Here is a 24,185-nt window from a genome sequence, read left to right on the forward strand (position 1 = left end):
GAACAAATATTTGTCCACTACGATATCTCTGTTTATTTATAATAAAGTTTTGATAAATGTTGGGTTTGGTTTTTCCACCTTCCGACCCCCCTCCCCCCCTTTCCACCGGGTTCTGGGGCCCATTTTTGTTATAATGGGTGTAGTTGGTTGTTTGTTTGTTCGAGTGTGTGGCTGTGTGTGTTAAGGTATGTTTGACTGCCTTACAGCACAGCACGTCGTATATATATATACTACAATGCACTTTACAGTTTTTCGTTAGCTACAGGCTGGGACCATTCCGTCCTCTCCTGCGTCCCCTTCCCACCTTCCCGCCCTCCTTTTGCCTAGAGTGTTTAGTACGGTACTAGTATGGGTTTGGTTTTGCGAGCTTTCGAGTATGTATGCATCCACGGCGATTGCCCATGGACGCCCCTCATCAGCAACGACTAATCGTAATAATGTATCACATTTTGATAATGACGAAACGAATGGTTAAAACGAAACATACCCCCCAACCATCCTATCGGTCGGGAGTGTGTGTGTGTTGGCGTGTGTGAGTTTTTTACTATATATAATTGATTACTTGTTCGATAATCACTACGTTTGTGCTGCACTTGCGTGGAAAGTGTACAAACTTTGCACCCCGAATGCTTCCGCCCTTTACTCAACGTATTGATCATTTTATGCGTTTTAGAACGTGTGAACGTGTGTTTAGGCGCCGATTGGTTAATATGAATAAATCTTTACCGCTCTGCTTGCTTCAAACCTTGCAAAGCTTGGCAAATTTATTAAAATGTCTTTTATCTTTTTTTTGTTGTAATGTGAGTGTATGCTTCTTATACGCTTTTTTTTATTCTTTGGGCTTTAATCTTTTGCTAACGTGAATAAACGTGCCGGGAACGATTCTACTACGATTCTGAATTACGAGGGGTTTTTCGCGCCTAAACTTTCAATTCAATGCCATGGCCGATTTAAAAACAAAATCAGACTGCGCTAATGGAAGCAGATTATCAGCAGACTTTACCGCACCTCGCTTACGATATAAGAAAAGTGTACTTACTTACGATTTACTTGTCTTGTTAGCTGTTTGTTTTGTTTCCTTCGCTCGCTTACTTTGTAATATGCTCATAGCTACACGTTATATACAATTGTTTTTTTTTGTTCGACTAGCAGGAGAAAGTGGTTGGGTTTGATGTTAGTACATCATCGTACATACTTCTACTTTAGCTCACTTACTTTACTAGCCTTGGCAATAATGAATAGTGTCTAGATTTAATTCGCTACCGCTACTGTCCTATTTGCTAACGCTAATGGTATGGATTTTAGTTGATATTGCAGCTACCTCTAACAATAAACCTCACTCAAAAGTAGAAGAAATGTTAAATGCAACTATTTGCTGGTTTTGCTACAACAACGCATCGGAAATCGATTCGAGTAAATCGCTGTGTGCCTGTCAGAACTACTGCTGGCAACTTAAAGCCTTTAGGAAGGTGCTTTAATAACAGAAGCCTTCAAACAAGATGCTTATTTAACTCTACTGTTCTACTGCTCATCTAAATTTCATGGCGTTTTGGTTGAAGCATTGTACACGTACTCGTATGTCGTTTCTTTACGTACAGACTTAAGCTTAACACTGTTCGAATGATAAGCTGCTGTTTAAGCCTTCTCGTACACATGGGCACCTAAAAAGCATAGAACTATTCCCAAAATCCTACACTCTCAAAATGAAATCGTTCTTATACACATGTAACATTACCGCCGTATTGGTGGAATTTATAGATGTGTGTGTCTGTGCTCGTTTAATTGTTTGATCGATTTAATGTTTTTTGGTTTTGTTGCTCTAGGGTTTACTTTTTTCTCGGTTTTAAATATCATCGCCTCTGAAACTACTGCTCGTTTAAGGGGTTAATTATTTCATCTCTTACATTTAAGTTCATGTAAAGCTCTTGTACCATTTTCTGTGATCCCTTTATTTTTTATGTAAAGTTATCATGTATATTCAAATTGGTTTTTGAAACTAATCCAAAGAATGTGTGAACGAAGGACTGTTTTCGAACGGAAAAGCGATAAAAAGAAGGTAAAGAGTTTAAAGGTAAAAGAAAAAAAGGAAATGAGAATAATGAAAAAAATACAACTAACAATATAATCAAATAGGTACAATAGGTACAAAAAAAGAAGGAACAGAAGAAGTATAGACAATAGTAAAAAATAATTATAGAAAAAAGGAAAATTTTATGCAAAAAAAACTGGAACTTAAACTGGACGCTATAAATTTAGGATAAAGCGATATACTAAAAATGAGAAAAAGTGAAATTGTACCGTTAAAAATGCTCAACAAAAGTATCTGAACAAATGGAGATAGAAATGGAAGTGAAAGTTCAAATAAGTAAAATTGATAATAAAACAAGAGATTATTGAAATAAAATAAGACATAGTCACAAAGTCACAAAAGTCACAGATAAAGAATAATATTCAATACTAAAAAATATCAAAATAAATTATGAAAAAAATATGTAGTTAGCCAAAACTTCAAGATATAAATTGAAGGAAAAAAAAAGTATTAAAATTGAGAAAAAGTAAATTGATTAAAAAATAAACAGTTAGAACAGAGAGAAATATACAACAAAGATAAAAATAAAGAAAAAAAATCAAGAAGGGTTAATTTGACAAAAAAAATGAAAATTTGATAAAAAGGGCAATAAATGTATAAAGAGAACAAATAAAAAAATAGAAGAAAAACACAAGCAAAAATTTAGAATAGAGAAAAGGAGACAAAAACAAGAAAAAGAGAGAAACAAATATAGAAACAGTAAAATAAAATATATGAAATATTTAAGCTATAATCTCGAACTTAAAGAAGAAGTATAAAAATCGATAAACAACGGGAATAACAACTTAGCGGCCTAATACGTCTGTTTGATGTTAAGGGACACACATAATAACGTTTGTTAAACGAAATAAGATTTGTTCAAGTAAATATGTTGCCTCAACTACAATTAATACGTTCCTTCGGAACTTTTTTTCTCGTTTTACTCCTCGTTTTTCTCTCTATTTAGCTATATAGATAGTTTCGGTTTCGTTTTCCTTTTCTGTTTCCTCTGTAAATGCTTCTTATATACTGGCACTTACAATAGATTACAATCCGTCTGGGCTATTGTGGGCAAAACTTGTTCAGCATTGATATACTGTGTCGGTTTGCTTCTCTCTCTCTCGCGCGATAAAACTAGGTGACTTGTTGTGAAGCTCACCAAAGCCTCCACACCTGACCACACGGTCGGCTCGGTAGTCGGAATGGGGGGAGCCCGCTAGTAGGAACTTTGCTGGAACTGAACAGACCTTTGCTGGAAACGTAAGGGACGGTATAGTCAGACATCTTTGCTTTGCTCCGAGTTTTTGCATCTAAAACCAAAAGCTAATCGTTTTACTACCTCTTTAAGGGTATATGGCTTACATGCTAAGACCACTCAACTTGTACAACTGATTGAAGATAATTGAAACAAACTATCCATTGCTAACAGCAAAACTTTGCTACATCATATCACTTGGCAAACTGTGTGATGGATGAGTGTATTTAAATAACGCAAACAATTATCCTAATCCACTGCGGTTGTGCCTCTTCTACTCTTGAAGCCATTACGTTAAGGTGCTTAAACAATACGTTTGTTTTTTCTCGGTTGGACTTATGTACTAGCTACACGCTTATTGCCACCGGCCCTACATTTGGGAAACGAACTCCATCTCCATCTCTATGGTGCTGTACATTCCCCGGTGGGAGGGGTTTCTGTGCAAAGTGTTTATGAAATACCATAATTCTTAACCATTTAGTTTCGATTCGTTTGCTTTAGGAGTGGTATCGGGGTATCTTGTTCTTGGAACGGTGACTGCGCACCTTTCTTGCTATGTACAGGGTGCTGTTTTTTTTGCTGAAACTTTGCATTTTAAAACTGTGTTTCCTTCTGTTTTTCTAGCTTTGATTAGTGAAATTTACAACGTTTTATCCGTCACTTGGTTGAGTTTTGTATCGCTCGCCATATGTACAGGGTTTGAACAGTCTTACATTGCTAAAGATTTTAACTAAGAAGGAAGATGGAAGATGGAAAACAGTTTGTCCAATATGACGCTAGATAGAACAGAAGACACTAAAGTAGTAAATGAATAAAAATAAAAGAGAAATAAAGAATAATCTAAACATTTAAAATAGTAAAAAAGAGAAAAATACATTTGTTATGAAAAGATCATCGATGAAAAGATGATAAAACCAACAAATTGATTAAAAATTAATATAGTGATTAAAAATCAGTTTAATAAAAATACAGAAAAAAATATCCCCTTAAAAGTAAATAAAATAGATAACAAGAAGACAAAAATTATACAAATCACAATAAATCACCAGAAGAAAAACAAAACACCAACAAACAATTATTCATTTTTTATTGAAAAAAAAAACAAAACAATATGAAAAATATGTATTCAGCATACGAACGGTAGTAAAACAGAAAAGCTATAAACAATTTAACATACTTACAACCGAAAAAAAAAAATGAGGAGAAGGAAGTAAAAAATATCATCATAACATCGCTATCAAGATTGCACGCGTCACAGAAACCTTTCCTTCTGATACGTCGTGTAAACGCTGCTTAATTCTTAACGACACACCCACAGCACGCTTAATACCGCTAATTAAACCTAACCGTTTCGTGTGCAGGAAACTATTTCCCCCTTTCGCGCCGTACGAGCTCGTGTCACAAAAGGTCACAAAACCATTGGCAACGTGCTCGGCCTACTTGGTTTTCTCCCTAACATGGTTGACGCTCATTTCCTTCACCCTCGCCTGCTTGGTAATATCACTAGTGTATTTTGATGGCATTTCGAAGGGTCGAGTTACTATTTGTTTTTAGTATTTTATTCTTTCTTTTGATTATTTTGTTTTTTGTTCTGCTTTCTTTATACAATTCAATGGTCGACATTACTCCGGCTGGCGAGTTTGCATGAGTTTTTCTCTTTCTTCTCGTTTGTTCACTCAATCGCATCCATATGTTTTTTACCTAGCGAAATTCAAATCAAGACTATGCGTAGTTCGCTACAAACGTCTTCAAGGATTACAGTAGGAGTAGTAGTAGCATTGTGTTTGTTTGTTTTGTTCGTTTAGTAGTTTGTTGCTGGTTCAAGCCAAACACGCCTCACTACTCAACCATTATTGTCTTCACTTGTTCGGAGTGATGTGCGTTTTTGTTCTTGCTTTAATTTTTAATGTTTTGTCTGTGTGTTGTGCGGTACTGTGTTGTGCTTAAAGTTTTGTTTTGTTTTCGTCTCCTTTTCTCCTTAACTGCCCTTTAGCATTAGCTTAAGTTTAACCTCTGTTCTTTATAATTTGTTGTCTTTTTATTTTGTGTGTAGTTACTCATCTTATCCTAGGTCTTTGCTAAAATGAACGATAATTTTTTGTTCCCACCAGTGTTGTTTTATTGGTGGCCGCCCAATGTTACAACTAAAATACTTGTTTTACCTTCTTGCTTACTCATTTTTCTACCACTAAATCAATATCTATGTTTCTGTTTTAGAGCGCATCACTCACAGCGTCCGAGTGCTGTGCGAGCGTTGAGTGTTCGGTTCTTGTTGTCCACTTACTGTCTCTTTTTTCTAAGTTTAATAATTGACATTTTTTGTGTTTTTCTTCAATATCAATACCAAATACCACAACGGGAAGTAATAGGTGACATATGATGTTGCGATGCTGAGTGTGATTTGATCGTACGCCATTGTCGATTTTTGATTTGAAATCTTTCTTAGCTTCCATTAGCCTGCCTTGTTCGAACACGCCTACATCTTAACGCTAACTCGTGAAATCCAGTTTTGGCCATTTTTATAATGAACTATTCTTTTGTTGTTTTTTTTTTGCTTCCCTCTAGTGCCTTGCTTTCCACGAACCCGGTTTTGTGTTCATTCACTATTTGACATACGTGACTACTTAACCAGGCTGCACGTTTGTCGCTAGACGCTAGGAGGAATTAAAGTAAGGTATAGAAAAAATGCCTATCATTAAAACTGTAACTCTTGCGTTCACCACCATTTTGTTTTTTTTTTTTGTTTGCTGAGACGCGCCTACAGCAGCTTCACCGTTTCGCTCTTGTGTGCTCTAGTGAGTAATGGTTCTATTAATTTTGTTGATGTTACTAAACGGAAAGGGGCGTAATGGCGTTCTAAATCTCTAAAGGAAGCTGGTGGTTAATTTGTGCTCAATACATTGGGAAGGTAGCGTTTAAGGTAATTTTTGTTCTCTTCTTTTACCTATCGAGAAAAACTGAAAATGGATTCAAGAGGGAATTTGTGCGGTCATTATGTGTTTAGACTTAAAAAACGGGGACAATAATGTATTAACCGTATGAGTATGAGGATTTTATACTCTCACACACGGATTGGCTGGTTGGTTGGTGCAATGCAATTGAACGGTTAGCAGCTAATGAACGTTTCCTTTCGCTGTTGCAAGCAAGTACTAGAAGCGAAGGCCCGATCGTTGGTCTTTAGATATCATTCGTTTAATTAAAATGTTTGTGCTGGTCGCTTACGATTGTGTACTTATATACTCTGAATTTAATCTACAAACTCCCTTTAACTGGTAGGATTCGAAGTGGCGCACAGAAGTAACAGACAATAAAATAGAGAGTGAGTCAGTGAGTGTGTAGCTAGTAAAACTAAGCAACATGCGTTCGTTAATGTACTTGGTAGCACCATGGATGATGTGAGTTGGGGAAACAACAGATCGGGAATCGGCCTGGACTCCTTCCACCCGCGATCTAGTAGAGAGCAATTTTGCGATGAGTAACTCCCTGGGAGCAGTGAAACGGGCTCTAATCAACGATCCAAAATTAACATTCGCTTTTCCTGCTCAAAGTAATGGCGAGTGGCTACGACTATTCAACAGCTAGACTATAACAGACAACAGGACCGTCTTCTAGGAAGGACAACTTGGAGTCAAACGAAATCAGGTCTCTAAGAAGTGGGTTTTTGTTTTTGTTTCCGTACTATCATCGCTCGGTTGTTGGTTGTGCCAAACAAACCCGACTTGCGTTTTGCGTGACGATTAGCATCCGCAGGCAAGCGGCAGGCATCCGAGTTTGTCCCGAGAGGATACGCGTTGATTTGTGAACGAGCGGACGATAGCTCGTCCGGTGAATGGTGACCCACAGAATTGTGTTGCGTCGAGCAGGGCCGTGAGTTGGGTAGATAGGGCGATAGCAAGCGATGGTAGCGCTGAACGCTGTAACAGCTGCCAACCGGTACGGAAGGGAACGGTGAAGGGTGCGTGAGGTCGGATCTGGAAGGGATGGTGCTGCGTGGAGGTGCAGCCATGACTGGCCACTGGGGATGGTTTCAGCCATTCTCATGTATCGTCCGAACCGTTGCTCGCTCTCTCGGGCTTGAGCGAATCCATCGCGCCGCTCGGGCCGGTGATGGCCAGCATCTGTTGCTGCGGTTGCTGCTGAAGCTGTTCGCCTTCATTGTTGTTGGCCGCTGGTTGGACTTGCTTCGAGCGGCGGTACTCCTCGCTGTCCATACGGTTAAGCTCGAATGCCGAGCTGACCTGTTGGGGAGGGTAGTAAAGAAAATGGGTTAAATAGTATTTGAGTACGGAGTCGACTTCTATTTATCCTAATAAGTGTTTAACTGTTAGGTTAAGTATTACGAGGAATATTTTTGTTGTAGGAAAAAACGATATTCAAACAACATAATACTAACAACTTAATATGAAAAAGTGAATGAATAAATTTTCGTGAGTATTTAGAAAGGTCTGCAGAAGACATCAATTTTTTGTTGTTTTACTTTTATCTAAAGAATATGCATTAAAGATGATTTTTATGTTCGAATTTCGAGAAAATATTTACTAAGAAATACATGATTTTTTTAAATTTAATTTCTCTGATGGAGGCGCCTCGTGTTTTTGAGATTTTTTACTTGAGGTACCAGGTGCCTCCATCCGAAAATTGTATTTTCAACAAAAGTTTCACATAAAAACATTTTGCTCCCAACATCCTGAGGTGAAATGATATGAAATAGATTCAAACTACTTAAGATCCGATCTTCGGCTAAAGTCTAAACCTTTTCATTCACGAGAGCTCATTTTTCGCAACTGAGGTACGTAAAATGTAGGCATAGGTTAGGTTAAAATGTAGAAAATTGATATATTAAGGTGACAACGGCGCTGGTCTTGAATGCATCATTGGACACATAGATTATTTTAATTATGATTTTTAATGGAGGCGCCTGGTGTTTACTACCAATTACTACAAGCAGCAGCTCACTTTCGATCATGCAACCATAAAATCTATCACAAATTTGTATATAAAATGCCTTGCTTACCGGACTGATCGGTGTGACGATGATTTCTGTCTTGGCAGCAGTGCGCAGCAACGCCGTATTTTCCGTCGTATCGTCCTGATCCTCCACGTCCATATCACCGTACACGTCCCACGGTGGTGAATCGGGATCAATCTCCGCCCCAATGTCCAGATCCTCCTCCTCGATGTCCTCCTCCTCGTCCTCCTCATCGTCCTCCTCGTCCATCATAATAACTGCGGTGCGTTGGTATGCAAAAACAACGCGAGACAAAGAGAAAGAAAGACACACAAAAACACACAATAGAATACATTGCAAGAAAAAAAGGGAATATGTAAAAGTAGTACAAAGAAAAAAAACTGGAAAAGCACAACACCGGTGTGATGGGGGTTGGGAGACGAAAAACACTTAACAAAACAATTTCACAGCAAAAAACATTAATTTACAGTATAATCAAACACAACATTCAGCTCGCAACATCGATCGGTGCTTTCACGATGAACAGCATTAGGTGGAATCGTTATTTCAACCGAAAGAAGTGGGGCTATCTATTTCCCGGCTGTGAGAAAAAAAATCCCCAAAAAATCCTCCCATGTGCGTGTGTGACTGTGCATGTTTTACAGTGTGTACGGAATTTTCTTCCACCTATTACACCACACAGCCGAACTAAATCACAATGATAAACATAAATTAAAAATACAGTACGTTCAACAGTATAGGGGAAGGGTAGAAAGGAGGGGAAATCAAAATGGTGGAACGAGGTGCACGTGTTGCGGGGCGAAAAGGTGGAAACGTTTGCGCTTTGTAAGCTTTTAAGCTTAGTACACCGACACAAAAAAACTCACACACACGTGATTGCACATACATCGATACAAAGTTGCACACGGGAGTGATTAGTGGTGGTGGTGGTGGCGGCGGTGGTAGTGATTATTGTTTGTCAGTGATAATAATGGACCAGGATAACATTGAAACATTGATAAACATTCACAATGAACAGTCACCGAATGTAGAACCTGGACACACAAACAAACAGAGGTTAAACAGGCTGTGTAACGTCGAGTGAGAGCTTTTACGGTGTATAATGGGAAGGAAGTTTGTGCTCCTGTTCGGTCGGTCAAGTGTACTCGTGTCAGATGGAGAGGTGCTTAAAATGTAAACAGAGAGCTTAAGGTTGAAGCACTTTTCATACTGCGTCACGTTCTTTTCAAATTATTTTCCTTCATTTTTGGACCCTGTATGAAGCTATCACTGCGACGTTATACTTATCAACGTTTGTGATCATTATTGCTACTTATTATATTCCACTTCCATATTTTCTCCCTTCATAAATATGTTTCAAATAACTGAATCGGCTCTTAAGTTATCTCATACGAACAAAATCCTTAAACACACATAAATATTAACCTTTTTTCCGTAATTCTGTTTTTTATGACTACTGGAAAACATAACAGGAAACAACATATAACATCACATTTTCCGAAAACGTATAACACGTACATGCAGCATTGGGAAAACTGGGAATCTTCTTCGGGGGGAAAGATGTAGTCGACGGATAAAAACACCAAAAACAACGACCACGAGCTTCAAGCTTTCAATTCAACCCTTGACGGATGCTTTTACTCTTCCATCTGCATCCCGCTCTCCCCCTCCGGGGAAGAGATTCTTCGAACACTACGCACAATCACATAAATTCTTCATCGAGGTAAATGGTCTCAAAACAGAGGGGTGAAACGAAAACAAAAAACCAAAACCAAAAAACCCTAACCTCACTTTACACTGATGGGAGAACGCGGTTTGATGCGGCCATTAAAACCCCTTTTCCGATAAACGGTTTGAAAAGGAAAGCGTCAATGATGCCGTTAAGACCTTCGTAATGACCTTCGTCAGCACGTTGTTTAGCTTCATCGTATCACCATCACCAGGCACGAGAATGGCCATCGATAATAATTAATATTGACGATTATAGGCCGAACAACGAGCCAGCTGAGCTGAAAAGCGATTCGATGGGACGCGCTCAGGCAACGGGAGGGAGAGAGTTTGAGCGATTGGATAAGTTTGGTTTGCGGTTTTCGGTGTGAAAGGGTTGAAAAAAATACGCAGACAGGCTGTTTCTTTCGCCTGATTTATTGTGGGTAATTTAATCGAGCGTGGATTTTTTACGGGGATGGGGAAACCTTCTTCATCGGAAAATACAACATCCCTTAACGTGTAACTGACGAACGTGGATCAAGTTCCCTTCGTGGGTAGAGCAGTTCCTTCTTCAACGCCCTTGTGTCCTATATGGTGTGACTCGCGAGTGAGATTTATCCTATCATTCTCGCACGAGAAAAAAGAAGTGAATTTGCTTCCCCCGAAAATCCACCAGAGCGAGCGAGGAAATCCGTGGGATGTATGAATCTTCATTAAATTTTATGTACCTTGACTATCCATTTGCTTCAACTTAAAATGCCAACAATTTCCGCCAATTTCCCGCACAGGTTCAGGATTTAATTTTTAAGACAACCCCCACGCTCCAAGCTCCTTCGCTCCCCGTCAGTGACGTAATTTCATTGTGTACGTCAGAGTTAGTGAACGCGACGGCGTAACGATCACGGTGCAAGATAGTAGTCGCGTCTGCGAGCGTATGTACCGTTTATCGTTACACTTGTGAGACGAGCTAATTAATTAGTCTTTACTGGATCGGGAGCTGGTAGCGTACGAGCGTACCCTACATCTCCGACACATATTCCGCCTTCAACCCGGGACCCTATCGTGGTGGTGCAGTTGATGCAGAGAAGAACGGGTCTTCTGGCATCATTGGCTGGAGCACAAGTTTTGCCAGGCCCGGTTAGCTCGGTTTGGGAACTTTGTTTGACATTAGTGGGGGAAACATTATCGTTAGCAGTATTAGTGGCGTGGTGTTGGATTTACATGCAGTTTGGTTATGTTGGGGCGGTACCGACAGAGCTAACCAGCGAACCAGGTAGGCAAGTTTTTTGGCGTGCTTTATAAACGGTTTATAAATGTTTAATAGAGTTCGGTTCGCATGGCCAAGGGTAATACCACGCCACTGGTATTTTTCGGTGGAAACGGATATTTGTTTTACCCCTAATGGCACTTTTGGGGGTTGTTGAGGGTACAATAAAATAGAATAAGGGCCGCCTGGCCTGGTGAGGGGGGGGGGAGGGGGGTTGTTTTTATAACGATTGATTGTGTTTTGGTGATTTAGTTGTAATTCGATGTGATTGGAAACTGTTGCATAGCTTTTTTTTCCTGTGTGCGTGTTGATTTTATTGCTTCATCGTGTAATGATGGAAATAATTTGTTGTAACGCATGTAAATGTTTTTATCACTATGTTGCTCTGAGATTGCTAACACATGTTGCGATTGAGACAAAAAAAAAAAACAATATTTTTGTAGCCTATTTTACATTTGTGCGAAAGAGCACAGCGAGCAATTTTGGGTAAATATTCTACATAAAAAATGTAATAAAAGCATAAAATTTTCTTTGAAATAAATTCTTCAGCCTCTACAGTAAGTCTACAACGCCTGAAAGTATGCAATTATAATTATGACTGCACATATTAAATTGATTGAAAGGGGTTAAGAGATTGTTTTCATATGTCCTAATAGGGTTGACTAAATCTCTTTGAAGTTAAAAAGGGTTTCAATAGCCTCAGCAGTGATTGACAAATATTTTGCATACTTTTAGGCGTCAACTCGTAGCTATTCCTTTCACCTTATTAAAGGTTAAACAATAAAAGTATTTTGATTTGAGGCATATTATTGTATTAAAAAAACCCCGGAGAAGCCTTCTACTTGGCACTAAAACCTCGAGATGCCTTGGCCTTCGGTTACTGGCTTCCTTGCCTTTACCATGGCTGAATAGTCCATTGGAGTGGTCCCGTGGCCTAGTCGATAACAACGCCAGTGTTCACGCGGCACAGGAATGGGGATCATATCCCATCCAAACCGCCTCCCCGTAAGCAGAACTGATTGGCCAGCTACGGGTAAAATCAAGTCACAGAAAGCTAGAAATGGCAGGCCGAGATCTTTCAAGGTTGTAGTGCCAAGTAAGAATAAGAAGAAGGATAGTCATTCGGTATGGGAAGATTATACCGATAGGATATATATGTCTGCCTTCAGAGGAAAGATGCCGCTATCACCTCGGCCATGGGCCCATAAGTACAGAGTAACGCCTGAATGTAGGCAATTACAATTTAGATGACATTTTAATTGGTTGGGCTAAAGAGTTTTTTTAATTGTTATGTCCTGATGTAGCATATTTGCAGGCGTGAATTCTTAATTATTCTTTTTATCTCATTTATTTAGAAATAACAAAATTAAATCCATTTCAGGCATATAATTATACCAAAAAAATCCTTACACATGTGGTCAAGCTATTCCAAAAATATCAAAACACTACACTCCTTTCAGTAATTTTCCTCAAAACACTACACTCCTTTCAGTGAAGCAGTATGTACTGAGTCTCTCTGATGGGCATTCTATGGATAATCTGCAGAGCTCTAAACATAATTCGCTTTAGTCTGGATACATCGCCATGTGTTTCGGCTAGATATTTAAGACTTGAAATACCCATAGAAAAACCGTTCTTCTCTAGAAACCTTTTATTGGGGATCAAATTTAAAGCCCATCTGAAAAGAAAAAGAATCCAGCTTACATCTGTATCTCAAACCAAAACATGTTGCAGTTTGTAAATTGAAGAGTGTAGGACAATCTCGGCACACCCACAGCACCCATACCGCTGCCATAAACCATTCAGCTACCCGTTTTACTCATAACGTATTTCACTACCTTAAAAATAATTACCAGATTGTTTGCCTGTCGGTAAGCTGTGGCCCAACCCATCCAGCCCGAAAAACCCACCTCCGAGGTCCGGTCCCCAAGTCTGTACTATGCATCCTGGGAAACGGAGAAAGCCCGCTCGTAGCACTCACCATCATACGAAGCCAATCAGGCACAAGGAAAGCGCTCGGAGATGGGGCACAAAAACCAGCTGGCAGAACTCGTCCTTAGGCAACGCATCCCGAAAACAAGGTTTCAACGTCAAGAAACAACAATGTTCATGGTTGTTATCCTCCTTCCGGTAGAGCATGTACTCTAATGATGCTGATACTAAACTCCGCTTCGCATTCCACCACAACTTCCAAACCGCAACCGGTGGTGAGGATTTGCGGGGGTTTTTTTTTTGTTCCAGGGCAATCCTCTTCCTGCTAGCAAAACTACACACCGAAAAGGCGAGGGCAAGGAGACGACCTCGCCTGTAAAGCGTTCCCAAAGGTTTGAGTTGTGGCAGAATAAGCATTCTCGACAATCTCGGTTTCAGGGTTTCGGTTCTGTTTGTGTGTGTGTGTGTCTGTGTGTGTCAAGAGGATGAGTAGCATCGTCTTCATCTTGTGCTAGTCCCATTACAAACGGCTGTATGTGTGTGTAGCAGCAGGAACAGAAGCGGGCGTACAATTTTCGAGATTTTATCGACTGTCGACTTCCGGTCTTTCAGTTGGAAATTATGTGCCGTCTGTTTAGCCTCCGGAGCGTCGGAAGCTGATGACAGGGGTCGCCAGGGCAAAGTTATGCCGGGACCCTTCCCAGGCATGTGTGTTAATATGCATGCATGTGTGGGGATTGGAAGTCTCGGTGATTGGAGATAGTGCCAGCGGTGGAAACATAAACACGATCAAATTATTATCGAACCGTGAGATATAGTATACGGCCGATAGTTGCATGCTCACAGATGACGAGCCCCCCCCCTCCTCATTTTAAGTTTGTTTGTGTAGGACGGTTGGACGAAGCTCTAATGGGGGGAAAAAGGATCGGCAACTCCGGTGAGCGCGTAGGGGACACATGCACATGTTTATTTTGTACTTCCGGACAATCATATAAAACCATAAAGTAAGGGCAGGCGAACAGCTGTGCCATGCTTCAGGGATCAAATCAAATCCTCCCTGGGACGATCGCAAGCCCGACCGGCGACCGCAACGACCAAACACGACCAAGCACGACCGCACAGCTGCGAAGCGTTCACAGACAAAAACCGCAAGCTTAGCAAAAGCCGGAACAGAGCGCTAGCTCCCGTGGGATGGCACCTGCGAGGGACAGGGGCGGTAGGTGTGGAGAAGGGAAGAAGGGGGGAAAAGTGGGTCAACAGCGGCGTAACGCAATAACGTCCAATCAAACGTTACTTCCCCGACGCCGGTCTTGTCACAAATGGAAAGCTTCGCAGTAAGTAGTGCTTAAGCTGAGATGTATTCAGTTACATTCCGGCTTTGTGACAGGTATGGTTTCGCTATCTCCATTATGGATGGAGCCGATAAAAAGACAACCATCGATGAAAGCTGCAATCTATTTTTACTAGCGGAAAACGTACGCACGGGACCAGTCAATAACATCAGCCAGCCAGCTAACCGGCTGTCTCAGGCCGGAGGACTAGTAACGAAATGAAATTCCTTATCGTTATCCTCCAGGACCCTTAGAGCCACGTGCATATGTGGTATGTGTGTTTTTGTGCGCTCCAAAAACGGGGCTTCCTAAATCGTTTACCTATTTCGCGTCACACGGCAAACGGGTGGGTGTGTTCCCGAGGGATCACATCCCTTCCCAGTAATGCATTCAGCAAATTGAACTGGAAGGTTTAATAACACCGTCTGTTAGGGTGTGTGTGGCTTGTTTTGCTTCGTTTATCAGACATCGTTTTTCGATTGAAGTGTGTATGCGTGTGTTTGTGTGCGGGAATAGATCCTTCGCAAAAGGCAGACAGATAGAGCTTCACCGAGCTCAAGCGTCAGGTGTGATGTTCCGTTCTGCTGCAGTAGACGGCCAAGTTCGATCCAATCACCAAGTCGTCCGACATCGAATACGGATCCGGTCCGGGCTTACAACGGTGTTGTGAAGAAAAGCGGAAAAGCTCGAGAATACATATTTACACACGTAGCGCGATGCGTTGCGAAACGGTACACCTGCACTGCATCCGCTTGCATTCAATTTAAAAGTCAATGCTGATCGGGCATTCGGTGTGATTTTCCGTAAGCGTTTGTTTCAATGTTGCATCGAATTGCACCAGCGCCGGTTACAAATCAAACAAACGTTTGTCCGTGTCAATATCGCGCTGCCGTACCTGGCACGCGCACGCTGGTCTGTATTTGAAAATGGAATGGAACAAGGATGGAGAAGGATCCCTATCTGTCACGGAATGGCATAACGATGTAATAACGCTGCAGTTGAGCAGTGGCAGCTCCAACCGAGTTCTAAGAAAGATGGTCCCAAGCTTGCGATGTGTAAAGTTTTGGACGCACCATTCCAACTTCGCAACTTGTTAGCGAGTTATTCAAGGTGATCCTTTTATATCCCCTCAAAAATGGAAAGAAGGATCCCCCCTTTAGAAGCATATTCGGGGAAGGATTTGGGAAATAGTATTTTTTTTTCGTTACAATTGTCTGGATGAAATTCAAAACTTTTCTGGCTTTGCATCAAAGTCAGCAAAGCCTTTTCCCTTTTCTTTCTTTGCTTCTTGACACAATAATTGTTTCCCCAGAAAAACCGGTTGGAGTTTTAAATGAAGGATTTTCTTTGTGTACTTGTGAGAATTTTCCTCCGCGAAGTATCGATAGCTCAAAGCGCTATGTGTATTATCCTTTTTGCTGGTTCAATTCACCTTTACAGATCAGGTCGTAATCAATCCGTCCGTAAAGAGGTTGGTTTTTTTTCTGGCTCTGCTATCAATATTTTTCCTTCGGCGAATTGAACAGAACCATCACCACCACCACCACTTACCTACATTGCGATAATGCCTGTTACTTTTATTATTTGGTGGAATATTTCGTATCGCACTTTAGGATGATTTGGCATGCATCGGGCAGACCGGGCATGCATCGTACGGCCACCCGTTAGCGTTGCCGCCGGTAATGCTTTTGCTCCATTTTTACACACTTATCGTAATGCTTGCACGTGGTGCACGCCGAACAGACACGCAACATCATCACAAAGTGGAAGGTGAAATGTATTGAAATGTGAAATGGAATGGAAAAACCGTCATCAGCCGGGGGCGGTACGATGCACGATACGACTCTGCAAGGGCATATGAGCCAAAGCTCATCCCTCGCTCACTCTCGCTGATGGGGTTTGTTTGGTTTAGTTTCGTTATTGGTACTCTCTCACTCTCTCCTCTCGGTATGAGTTTAGATATTGAAAAGGATTAAGTCTCCAGTTTTTGGAAAGGTGGCACGTTTTGCCCCAATGGCTAGCGGGCATGGTTTTCGAAAGGGAAAGTTAAGCGTTGTGAAAATTGCTGGAAAATGTGATCCTCTTTTTACATGCAAGTTAGATGGCATAATAGCGATGTGGTGGTGGAATGTTGGGTTGCGTTTGGAAATTAGATTTCAGACATTTGCAACGTTCGATTTGGGGCAGAACGCAATGTATTTTGTAACGAGGAAGTTATAGTTGTTTTTTTGCAGTGGTTTTCTACAGCTGTTTGGAAAGATTCGTTTATAAGTGTTTTTTTTCGAGCACTATGAAAGTATTAAGAGGCCAAATTCTAACTCAAAATAAATCAAGAGCAGGGAGAATCACGATTGAATTGATACAAATTGAAAAGCAGTCAACAACATCTAAAATAACTGAGTGGAATAAGGCAAGATTCACACGTTCAATATAATTTTATAAAAAAGTTGCCAAACAGTCCCAAGCGACCTTAAGCAACTAGTACATGCTTGCCAGAGCAGGAGTCAGTTATTGCTTCGTTTTGAATATAGGATTATAGAATAACGTCCTCTGATAGAGGTTTGTTCAAATTAATTCCTTTGGTCGTTGGCGAGGTTAGCTAGGAGTCGCCTGCCTTACCTCAAGTAAGACATTTTTCACAAACGCCAACTCCACATTCTGCGTGATTATATAAAGCCAAGAATGAATTTTTTATTTATTTATTAATTATGACGGTTAGATGCCGTATTGTCACAGTCAAGGATGAATAATTGATTATAATAATATTCATCTTGTTCGGGATATCTTCAACCATTTAGATGGATGTTAAATAGTCCTGATGCTTATCTTAACTCTTGGGCAATAAGCCTTCCGCCTAGAGCCTAGACCGAAAATTTCCCACATTAGGTATTTGGAGTACAAAATTCAGAGCAACTATTACTAATCAAGCTACGGATGAGATTCACTATTTTAAAGATGGCAGTACAGCTAAATCCCATCCGAACTGTTCCCCCGTAGTGAGGTCTGAAGATCAAAATAAGTGGTATTATTAACTCTAGTAAACCAGCAATCACAGACATAATCTAAGAGGTAAAAAGTATAGCTGAAGTATATAAAGTATAGCTGATGGCCAGATCATTCCTCGTTAACGTAGATAAAAAAAATATTACAAATCCTGTAGAATTTACACTGATACGACTAACATGAACTTTTAAAGAAATCTTAAACTTTTAAAGAATATATTTAAATAAGTTTCGTGTAACCCTAGAGTAGAGAAAACGGTTCAAAATACGTTTGAAACCTCTTTGCAGATAATTACTACATCTTCTGCAACATAATCTGAATTGAATTGTTTTCTTCGTCTTTTAAGTCTCTCTGTTCATTTGCAACAGAACGTATCAACCCCTTAAAAGCAAAAACTTTGTGAAAAACGAATGAGCTAACGAAATAGCTAACAAAAAATTGTGTTGTCTCACTGAAAACAAAATTAAAGTTAATTACTGTAAAGGGTAAATACAGTCATTACCAATCCATTCACTTGGAACCGTAGGAAACGATTCAGTTTTTTTTGTGGTGCTTGGTAATCCCCGAGTCCGGCAGGCAGTTCTTTTTTGCAGAAATCTTTCCATTCCACCAGAAACAAAACAAAAAAAGGCCATTCGATTAGTTTTTCAATTTTGCATAGCACGGAAAATCATCCAGGCAATGGAAAACAGAATCTCCCCTAGCCTACGGTTAGAAATACAGATAAACATCTTCAACGGTTAAAGGGCCGGTGGTCGATACGAAAATGAGCCAATATCCGATTAGGAACGGCGCAAGATAGTGGGAAACGATGGCCAAGAAGGAGAAAAAAAAACCCGAACCCGCAACTAGCCGGAAGTTTTCAACTTAAATTGGATAGTTCAAAAAGAGGAGATGGAACGAAAAACAAACGACACAGTTACAAAACGATCTAGAACAACGAAAAAGGTGGGTATCGGGACCGAAGTCGAAAAGGAGAGACAAAGAGGCGATAAACTGAAAATATTCAACCAAAAGCAAACGGATACCATCACAACGTCCCCAAGCAGTAGCGCCCGGTACGGTGGTTTGGAGGAGTGTTTGTTGCTCAATTTTAATCCAATTCGGTTGCTGCTGCGATACGACGGTTTTGTGGTAGTCGAATTTGTGCGTTGCTAGAGGCTAGAATACTGCTCAACCAACCCCTGGAACACAAGGGTGGGTGGACGAATATTGTGGACCGAAAACGAACGACACTAGGACTAGGGCAAGCTAACGTGTAAACATACAACAAGAACAACACATTGAATGGAAGGGCACACTATGAAAAAGACAGAGGGAGATAAAGCGAGAGAGAGAGACAGAGAGACAGACATTAGGAAGGAGAAAAACAGTGAGAGAGAAAGAGACAGAGAGAGAGAGAGAGAACAACGAGAACATCCAGACAGATAAGAACAAAGCAAGCAACGGCTTTCAGGAACAAAAAAACAAACGGGGAAAAAAATGAAAACGAAACAAAAAAAACACAGTAGAGCGAGAAAACAGATTTCACAGACTCACTATCGGAATGGTTTTGATGATGTTTGTGTTTGGCTAGTAGGTTTAGTAGCCTTTTCTTGTATATTGTTTTTCATTTCTCATTTTGCTTTGCTGATGTTTTCGAGGGTGATGATTGTGATGATGGTGGGGTGGGTTGATGGTGGTGATCTGGCAGTTTGTTGATGATGGCTGGGGTCAGCTCCCGCCATACCCAGCGGGACACGATGGACGCATTTTGTTAGTGAAGCTTAACTGATTATATGGGCCACCGGGCGCCTCCATCGTGATAAGCCATCGTGGTGGTGGATTTAAATTTTGTAGCATTCTTCCAGGCGTTTTTTTTTGTGTGTGTTGCTTCTGTATCTGTATCTCTGATAGCGGCTTATCGGGATACGTTACGTCTGTCCGCTACATGCCCACAGCGTGCGAATCGATTTGAAATTGTATTACCCCACGCACGCATACACGCACATATAAAGCCACACACACACACACACACACACACACAAATAGAGCGATGGACAGGTGTATGGAAAGCTTGTTCCCGTTGTCTTTTTTCCGACCATTTGTCTGTATGGTTGGATTGGTTGAAAATTGTAATCGCCCACCCTGATGGAGATTTTCATTTTTCGCGTTCACCTTTCAAGGCTTATCGCACACACACACACATATGGGGGGAGTTTTTCATGGGCGAGTGACGTCGAGGGTCTGTCTGTTATCGATGTGTGTCACATAGTGGCCTCCACTTTGAGGTGTGGTTTTTTCTCCATTCCACACTTCCACCTCTTTCTCCCCGTTTCTGGCGTTGCCCGCTTGGGTCAAAGGTTATCCGATTATTCAAATTTTCCTGAACGCTCACACAAACACACACACTAGGTGGGTTTTGTTGTTGTGCTAGTGTTTTTCGATCGACCGTACTGTGGCCGTATTCTGGGCCGCTTGTTTACCGGTGAACCTTTTTTTCGATCTGTTCGGTGCTCCGCTGTTCGGATGAATGGACCGATAGTTCCTCAATCCGGTCCTCTCATTTGGCAGAATCGGCAGGCGAAGCGAAAAACATCGAGACGGACGAGTAAAGCGAACGCTTTTTGACAGCCAAGCGTATGTCACCGAGCCGGCTTTCCAGTGGGAAGTAACGTGCGAGGCATGCGATTCAGCTTAACCCCAATGGCTGCCGGCTGCGCGTCCCGTATGCCACGGCCGCCGTCGACGCCGACACTGTTAGAGCGATGTGGATGAACTATAATCGTCGTACGATGGTGCTACGAAGTAGGAAGGTAAAAGGCCAGTTTTTTGCAAATGGAATGCAAGGGTTTTATAGTTATTGGATTGCTTGGTTGGTTGTTTGTTTGTTTGTTTAGTTCGCCCGAGCAAAACCATCCGAATCGGAGTGACGAAAGGTGTGGACGATTGATTAGACGGAAGGATAGTTGAGATCAGTGCGACAGGTACAGTAAGTGAGAGGGAGTGAGTTAGGGTGAGGGGAAATCGACACGATTTATCACAAGCACCATTTATCAGGCGTGGCGCGTCACGTGTCACGAAATGAAGGGTAGTCAAGTCAAATGGAACTTGGAACACGACAGATGGAGGGTTGCTTTCACGTAAGGAATCTATCGTGGAACGTGGAAGAGATAGTTCTAGAAAAGAATATGGTGGACGGGACTTCATATGGGGGAAATATTCATCAATTTCGAGTGGAACTTATCATTTTTCAGTGTTTATAGGTGGAATGAAAGGGGTAAATGTTTTATTTCATTTTGTTTAAATCGATGAATATTTCATTTAAAGGAATATGATTTATCCGATTTAGACGACATTGTTATTTATAAGAAAAATATCATTTATATAGTTCATGTCATGTTCGGTTCATTTTAAAATTAAAAATGCTTTTTAAAGAACAGTTTTTGAGCTTCTAAAGAAATTTAGAAAATAGAAAAATGAGCATTCAAACAGAAAATAGCGCACTTCACTAATGCCAATTAATTTGTAACGCAAAACAAATATTACCGCACAACGCCTTTAAGTTATGCATTTCGTGTTAAAATTCCGGAAGATATGTTAAAAGATGTTGTAATTTGATAAAACCAAGAATCTTTTATCTATTTTTAAGATAAAATTCCTATGCATTTTGGTTATGAACACTTAATCCATCTCAAGATGGTGCAAAAAATTAGCTCAATGTTTGGTAAATTTTAAAACCACGAAGGTACACAATAGAGCAATCGTTTCAAATACTGACGATTTTATTGCCGAAAAAATCTTTGTTCAGCGAAACAAGGAATTTTAGATTACAAAAGCGTAAAGCTATGCCATTCACTGAAAAATCTTAATCTTTTTAGGATTCAATGAACCAGAAGATAATATCAACTCGTTCGTACAACTGGATTTCTGTTCTGACTTATGACAGTGTAACGGTTGCGATAATTTTCGACTTTAAAGTTTCATTGGCAAACGACTCGAGAAGGTCTCCCCTTGATACTGCGCATTGCATAATTTCATCAGTGGCGGGCCTTCTCGAGCCTTTTACCGTTTCTTTATTAAATCCTTATTGAAACAAATAATAAGAAAGGAATTAGAGAAACCAAAATTAGAAAAAAAAACGAGTATTGATGTGAAAGCCAACATTTTGCACTCTTAAAAAATTATTCGAAGCGCTGCTTGGAAGAAATTTTGAGAGATTGTGTAGACTAAAGAGGTGGCCTTGTTTGCACCAAGTTGGCAGGTGATTGATCCAGAAGTGCTTAATTTTTTGGTCGTACTGACGGTTTCGTCTTTGCACGGTGCTACATTATCTTGTGGCTAAGAGAAAAAAAAAACCCCAAAGGACGCAACAAGTTGTATTTACATCGTTGTCGAGAAAGTGAATCAAAAATATAATACGGAAGACATAGCACTGGGAGATCACAGTCTCGGTGGACGCTAGCAAAGTAAAATGTGAAACAGGATTTTGCAGAATCTATATAGACAAGTTTCCATCTTGCACGCATTAGATGTGCAGTTTCTGGTAGGTGTGTTTGTGAGCTTGAGTGTCTGTCTGTGTATGTTTGCCTAAACGCGTACATCAAATGCTTTGTACAAGGTCGCGTTCAACGAGTTTGCCATTTTGGTGAACCAAAACCATGTCCGAGAACACCGGTTCGGGCAAACTGGTCGTATTGCCTAATGGTTACGAAGAAGAAAGAACGAAAAAAAAAACAAATTCTACAGCCATATCGGTTCAAGGGGTTGTACACTAGAAGAGCCACATTGCATTCGTATGGTGCTGATGGAAGGATGTATCATTCTCACCGGCAGTAGTTTTGGGGTTTGTTTGGAGCTCCATCCGGAAGGGATGGGCAAGCCTACACACAAGTCTGTATGCGAGATCCTCGTCGAGTGGAGTACTCAGCAAAGCAAAAGTTTTCTAATTCTGACACTGACACAAGCGGGTTCGGTTCACAACGGATTTTTGTGTTTGATTTTGGATTTGTTTGTTTTTTTTTTTTTGTTGGTTTTTGTTGCAGGAAGAAAGAGAGAAAGAAAGAAATTTGATTAGAGCATCGAGCACGAAGGCGACTGCTACGGTCAACAGTGTCACCGGCAATTTAAGGTTGCTTCAAGCGGTATAATGAACCAAAGAATTGTAAGCAAACTTCTAACTTGATAAATCAAAACCTAGTTTTAAGTGTTGCTTGCTAGTTACTCTAGCTTTGTGTATTGAAATAAATAAAAAAAATTGAATTGAAAATTGATTTTTAAATCAAAGTTATTAGATCACTCGTAAACAATTCGTAACTTATTTGCGTGAAAACAAGATGTAAACATATACTAAGGAAGAATTATTAAACTGATTTGATTTATTTCAGAGTATAAAATCTTTTTAAGGCCAAAGTGTTTAAAAAGAAACAAAGAAAATAAAGTCTTTTCACTATCATTATCATACCCTGAGAGGAATATCATTAAGAGAAGTGTAGTTTTTAAAGAAAATAAAACAATAAATTTAAAGGAAGAGAAATGTGAGCAAAGAACCAATCAAGATGTGCAACCGATGTTTGATAGAGTAAGAAAAGACATCAACCGAAGAGAACAGGAAAGAAATGAAAAAAAGGGTGAAACTAAACATTTTTATTCCATTCGCTGGATTTACGTCTGTTTCATTTAGCTTAACGTCACGGGCGTCAAAATCGAGTTTCCTTCTGTATGGTTTTACCCCAAACCGGCGGTCGGTAGTTAAGCACAGCGCCACGCATAACTCCAACGGTCGTTCGCAAGTAATGGTGAGAAGTGCATAATGTATGTACAGTGACGTTCGAGTGATGTTAAATGGAACACTAGCAAAACATTCGTTTATAGCGCAAAGCGGCCAACACTGTACTCGCTGCAGCACCACAAGGTAGGTCGGAAAAACCACTGGTGTCGAATGTTTTTTCCTTTTTGGTTTATTTTTGTTTCTCTCTTTACAAAAGCGCTCGCACTAGCACGGTGAGCGTTTCAGCGAAATAACGACACATGGATAGTAGTTGTTGAAGGAAGAAAAGCCGAACGAATCGACTGTGAACACTTACTTGAACTTTCCGTGATGGTTTTGGGACTGCCCGGTTCGATCTCGATCTCGGTATCGATACACACGGAGGCAAGATCCTCGATGCCGACCGGTTCCAGATGCTCGGAATCGATGTTAGGAACTACGATCACCACATCGCCCCGGTCCGACGGTTGCCCGGTACTGTTGCCGACGTACTGTGGAGGTATCGAGCTGGTGGAATGGTTTAGGAGAGGAGAAGAGAGGAGTTGAATATTAGAGAACACATATTGGCGGAGCATTGATTCCTTGAGAAAATTTTCCTCCTGCTTCAGATGTCATATTTGTCACTCATCTACAACATTAAGAAACTAATGAGTTCTCTTGACAGAGGCGGTAACGACGCCGGTCCTCACACAGCAGCACCGGGCTTCAAATCACATTCAGATTGCCTTCTCTTTGTAATCTATTTGAATGCAATGATCCCTGGGGACGGGGTTCCTATAATTGGTCCCTGTCCAATTGATAGGGCTTTACCCTGACTTTACCACCAAAACCTTACGCGGATAATTATCGACAGGCTTTCGAAATTGATTCGAATTCGATTGTATAGTCACCTTTAATGGAA

The 24,185-nt window shown here is 40.6% G+C and overlaps 1 protein-coding gene across 8 annotated transcripts in view; it reads right to left on the reverse strand.

Moving 5' to 3' along the window:
* Positions 1–784: 784 nt before the first annotated feature.
* Positions 785–24,185, reverse strand: part of LOC118509514 (potassium voltage-gated channel subfamily KQT member 1-like) — a 240,523-nt gene continuing 217,122 nt past the window's right edge. For all 8 annotated transcript variants that reach the window (XM_036050208.1, XM_036050209.1, XM_036050211.1 and 5 more), the window contains 3 exons: positions 23,601–23,791; positions 8,338–8,573; positions 785–7,561 (listed from right to left, as the gene is read on the reverse strand). In XM_036050208.1, the coding sequence (XP_035906101.1) occupies positions 7,361–7,561; positions 8,338–8,573; positions 23,601–23,791 (628 nt within the window). In that variant the 3' untranslated portion in view covers positions 785–7,360. The remainder of the gene's footprint in view (positions 7,562–8,337; positions 8,574–23,600; positions 23,792–24,185) is intronic.

The sequence above is a fragment of the Anopheles stephensi genome, chromosome 3, assembly GCF_013141755.1.
Source record: "Anopheles stephensi strain Indian chromosome 3, UCI_ANSTEP_V1.0, whole genome shotgun sequence".
Taxonomy (NCBI): domain Eukaryota; kingdom Metazoa; phylum Arthropoda; class Insecta; order Diptera; family Culicidae; genus Anopheles; species Anopheles stephensi.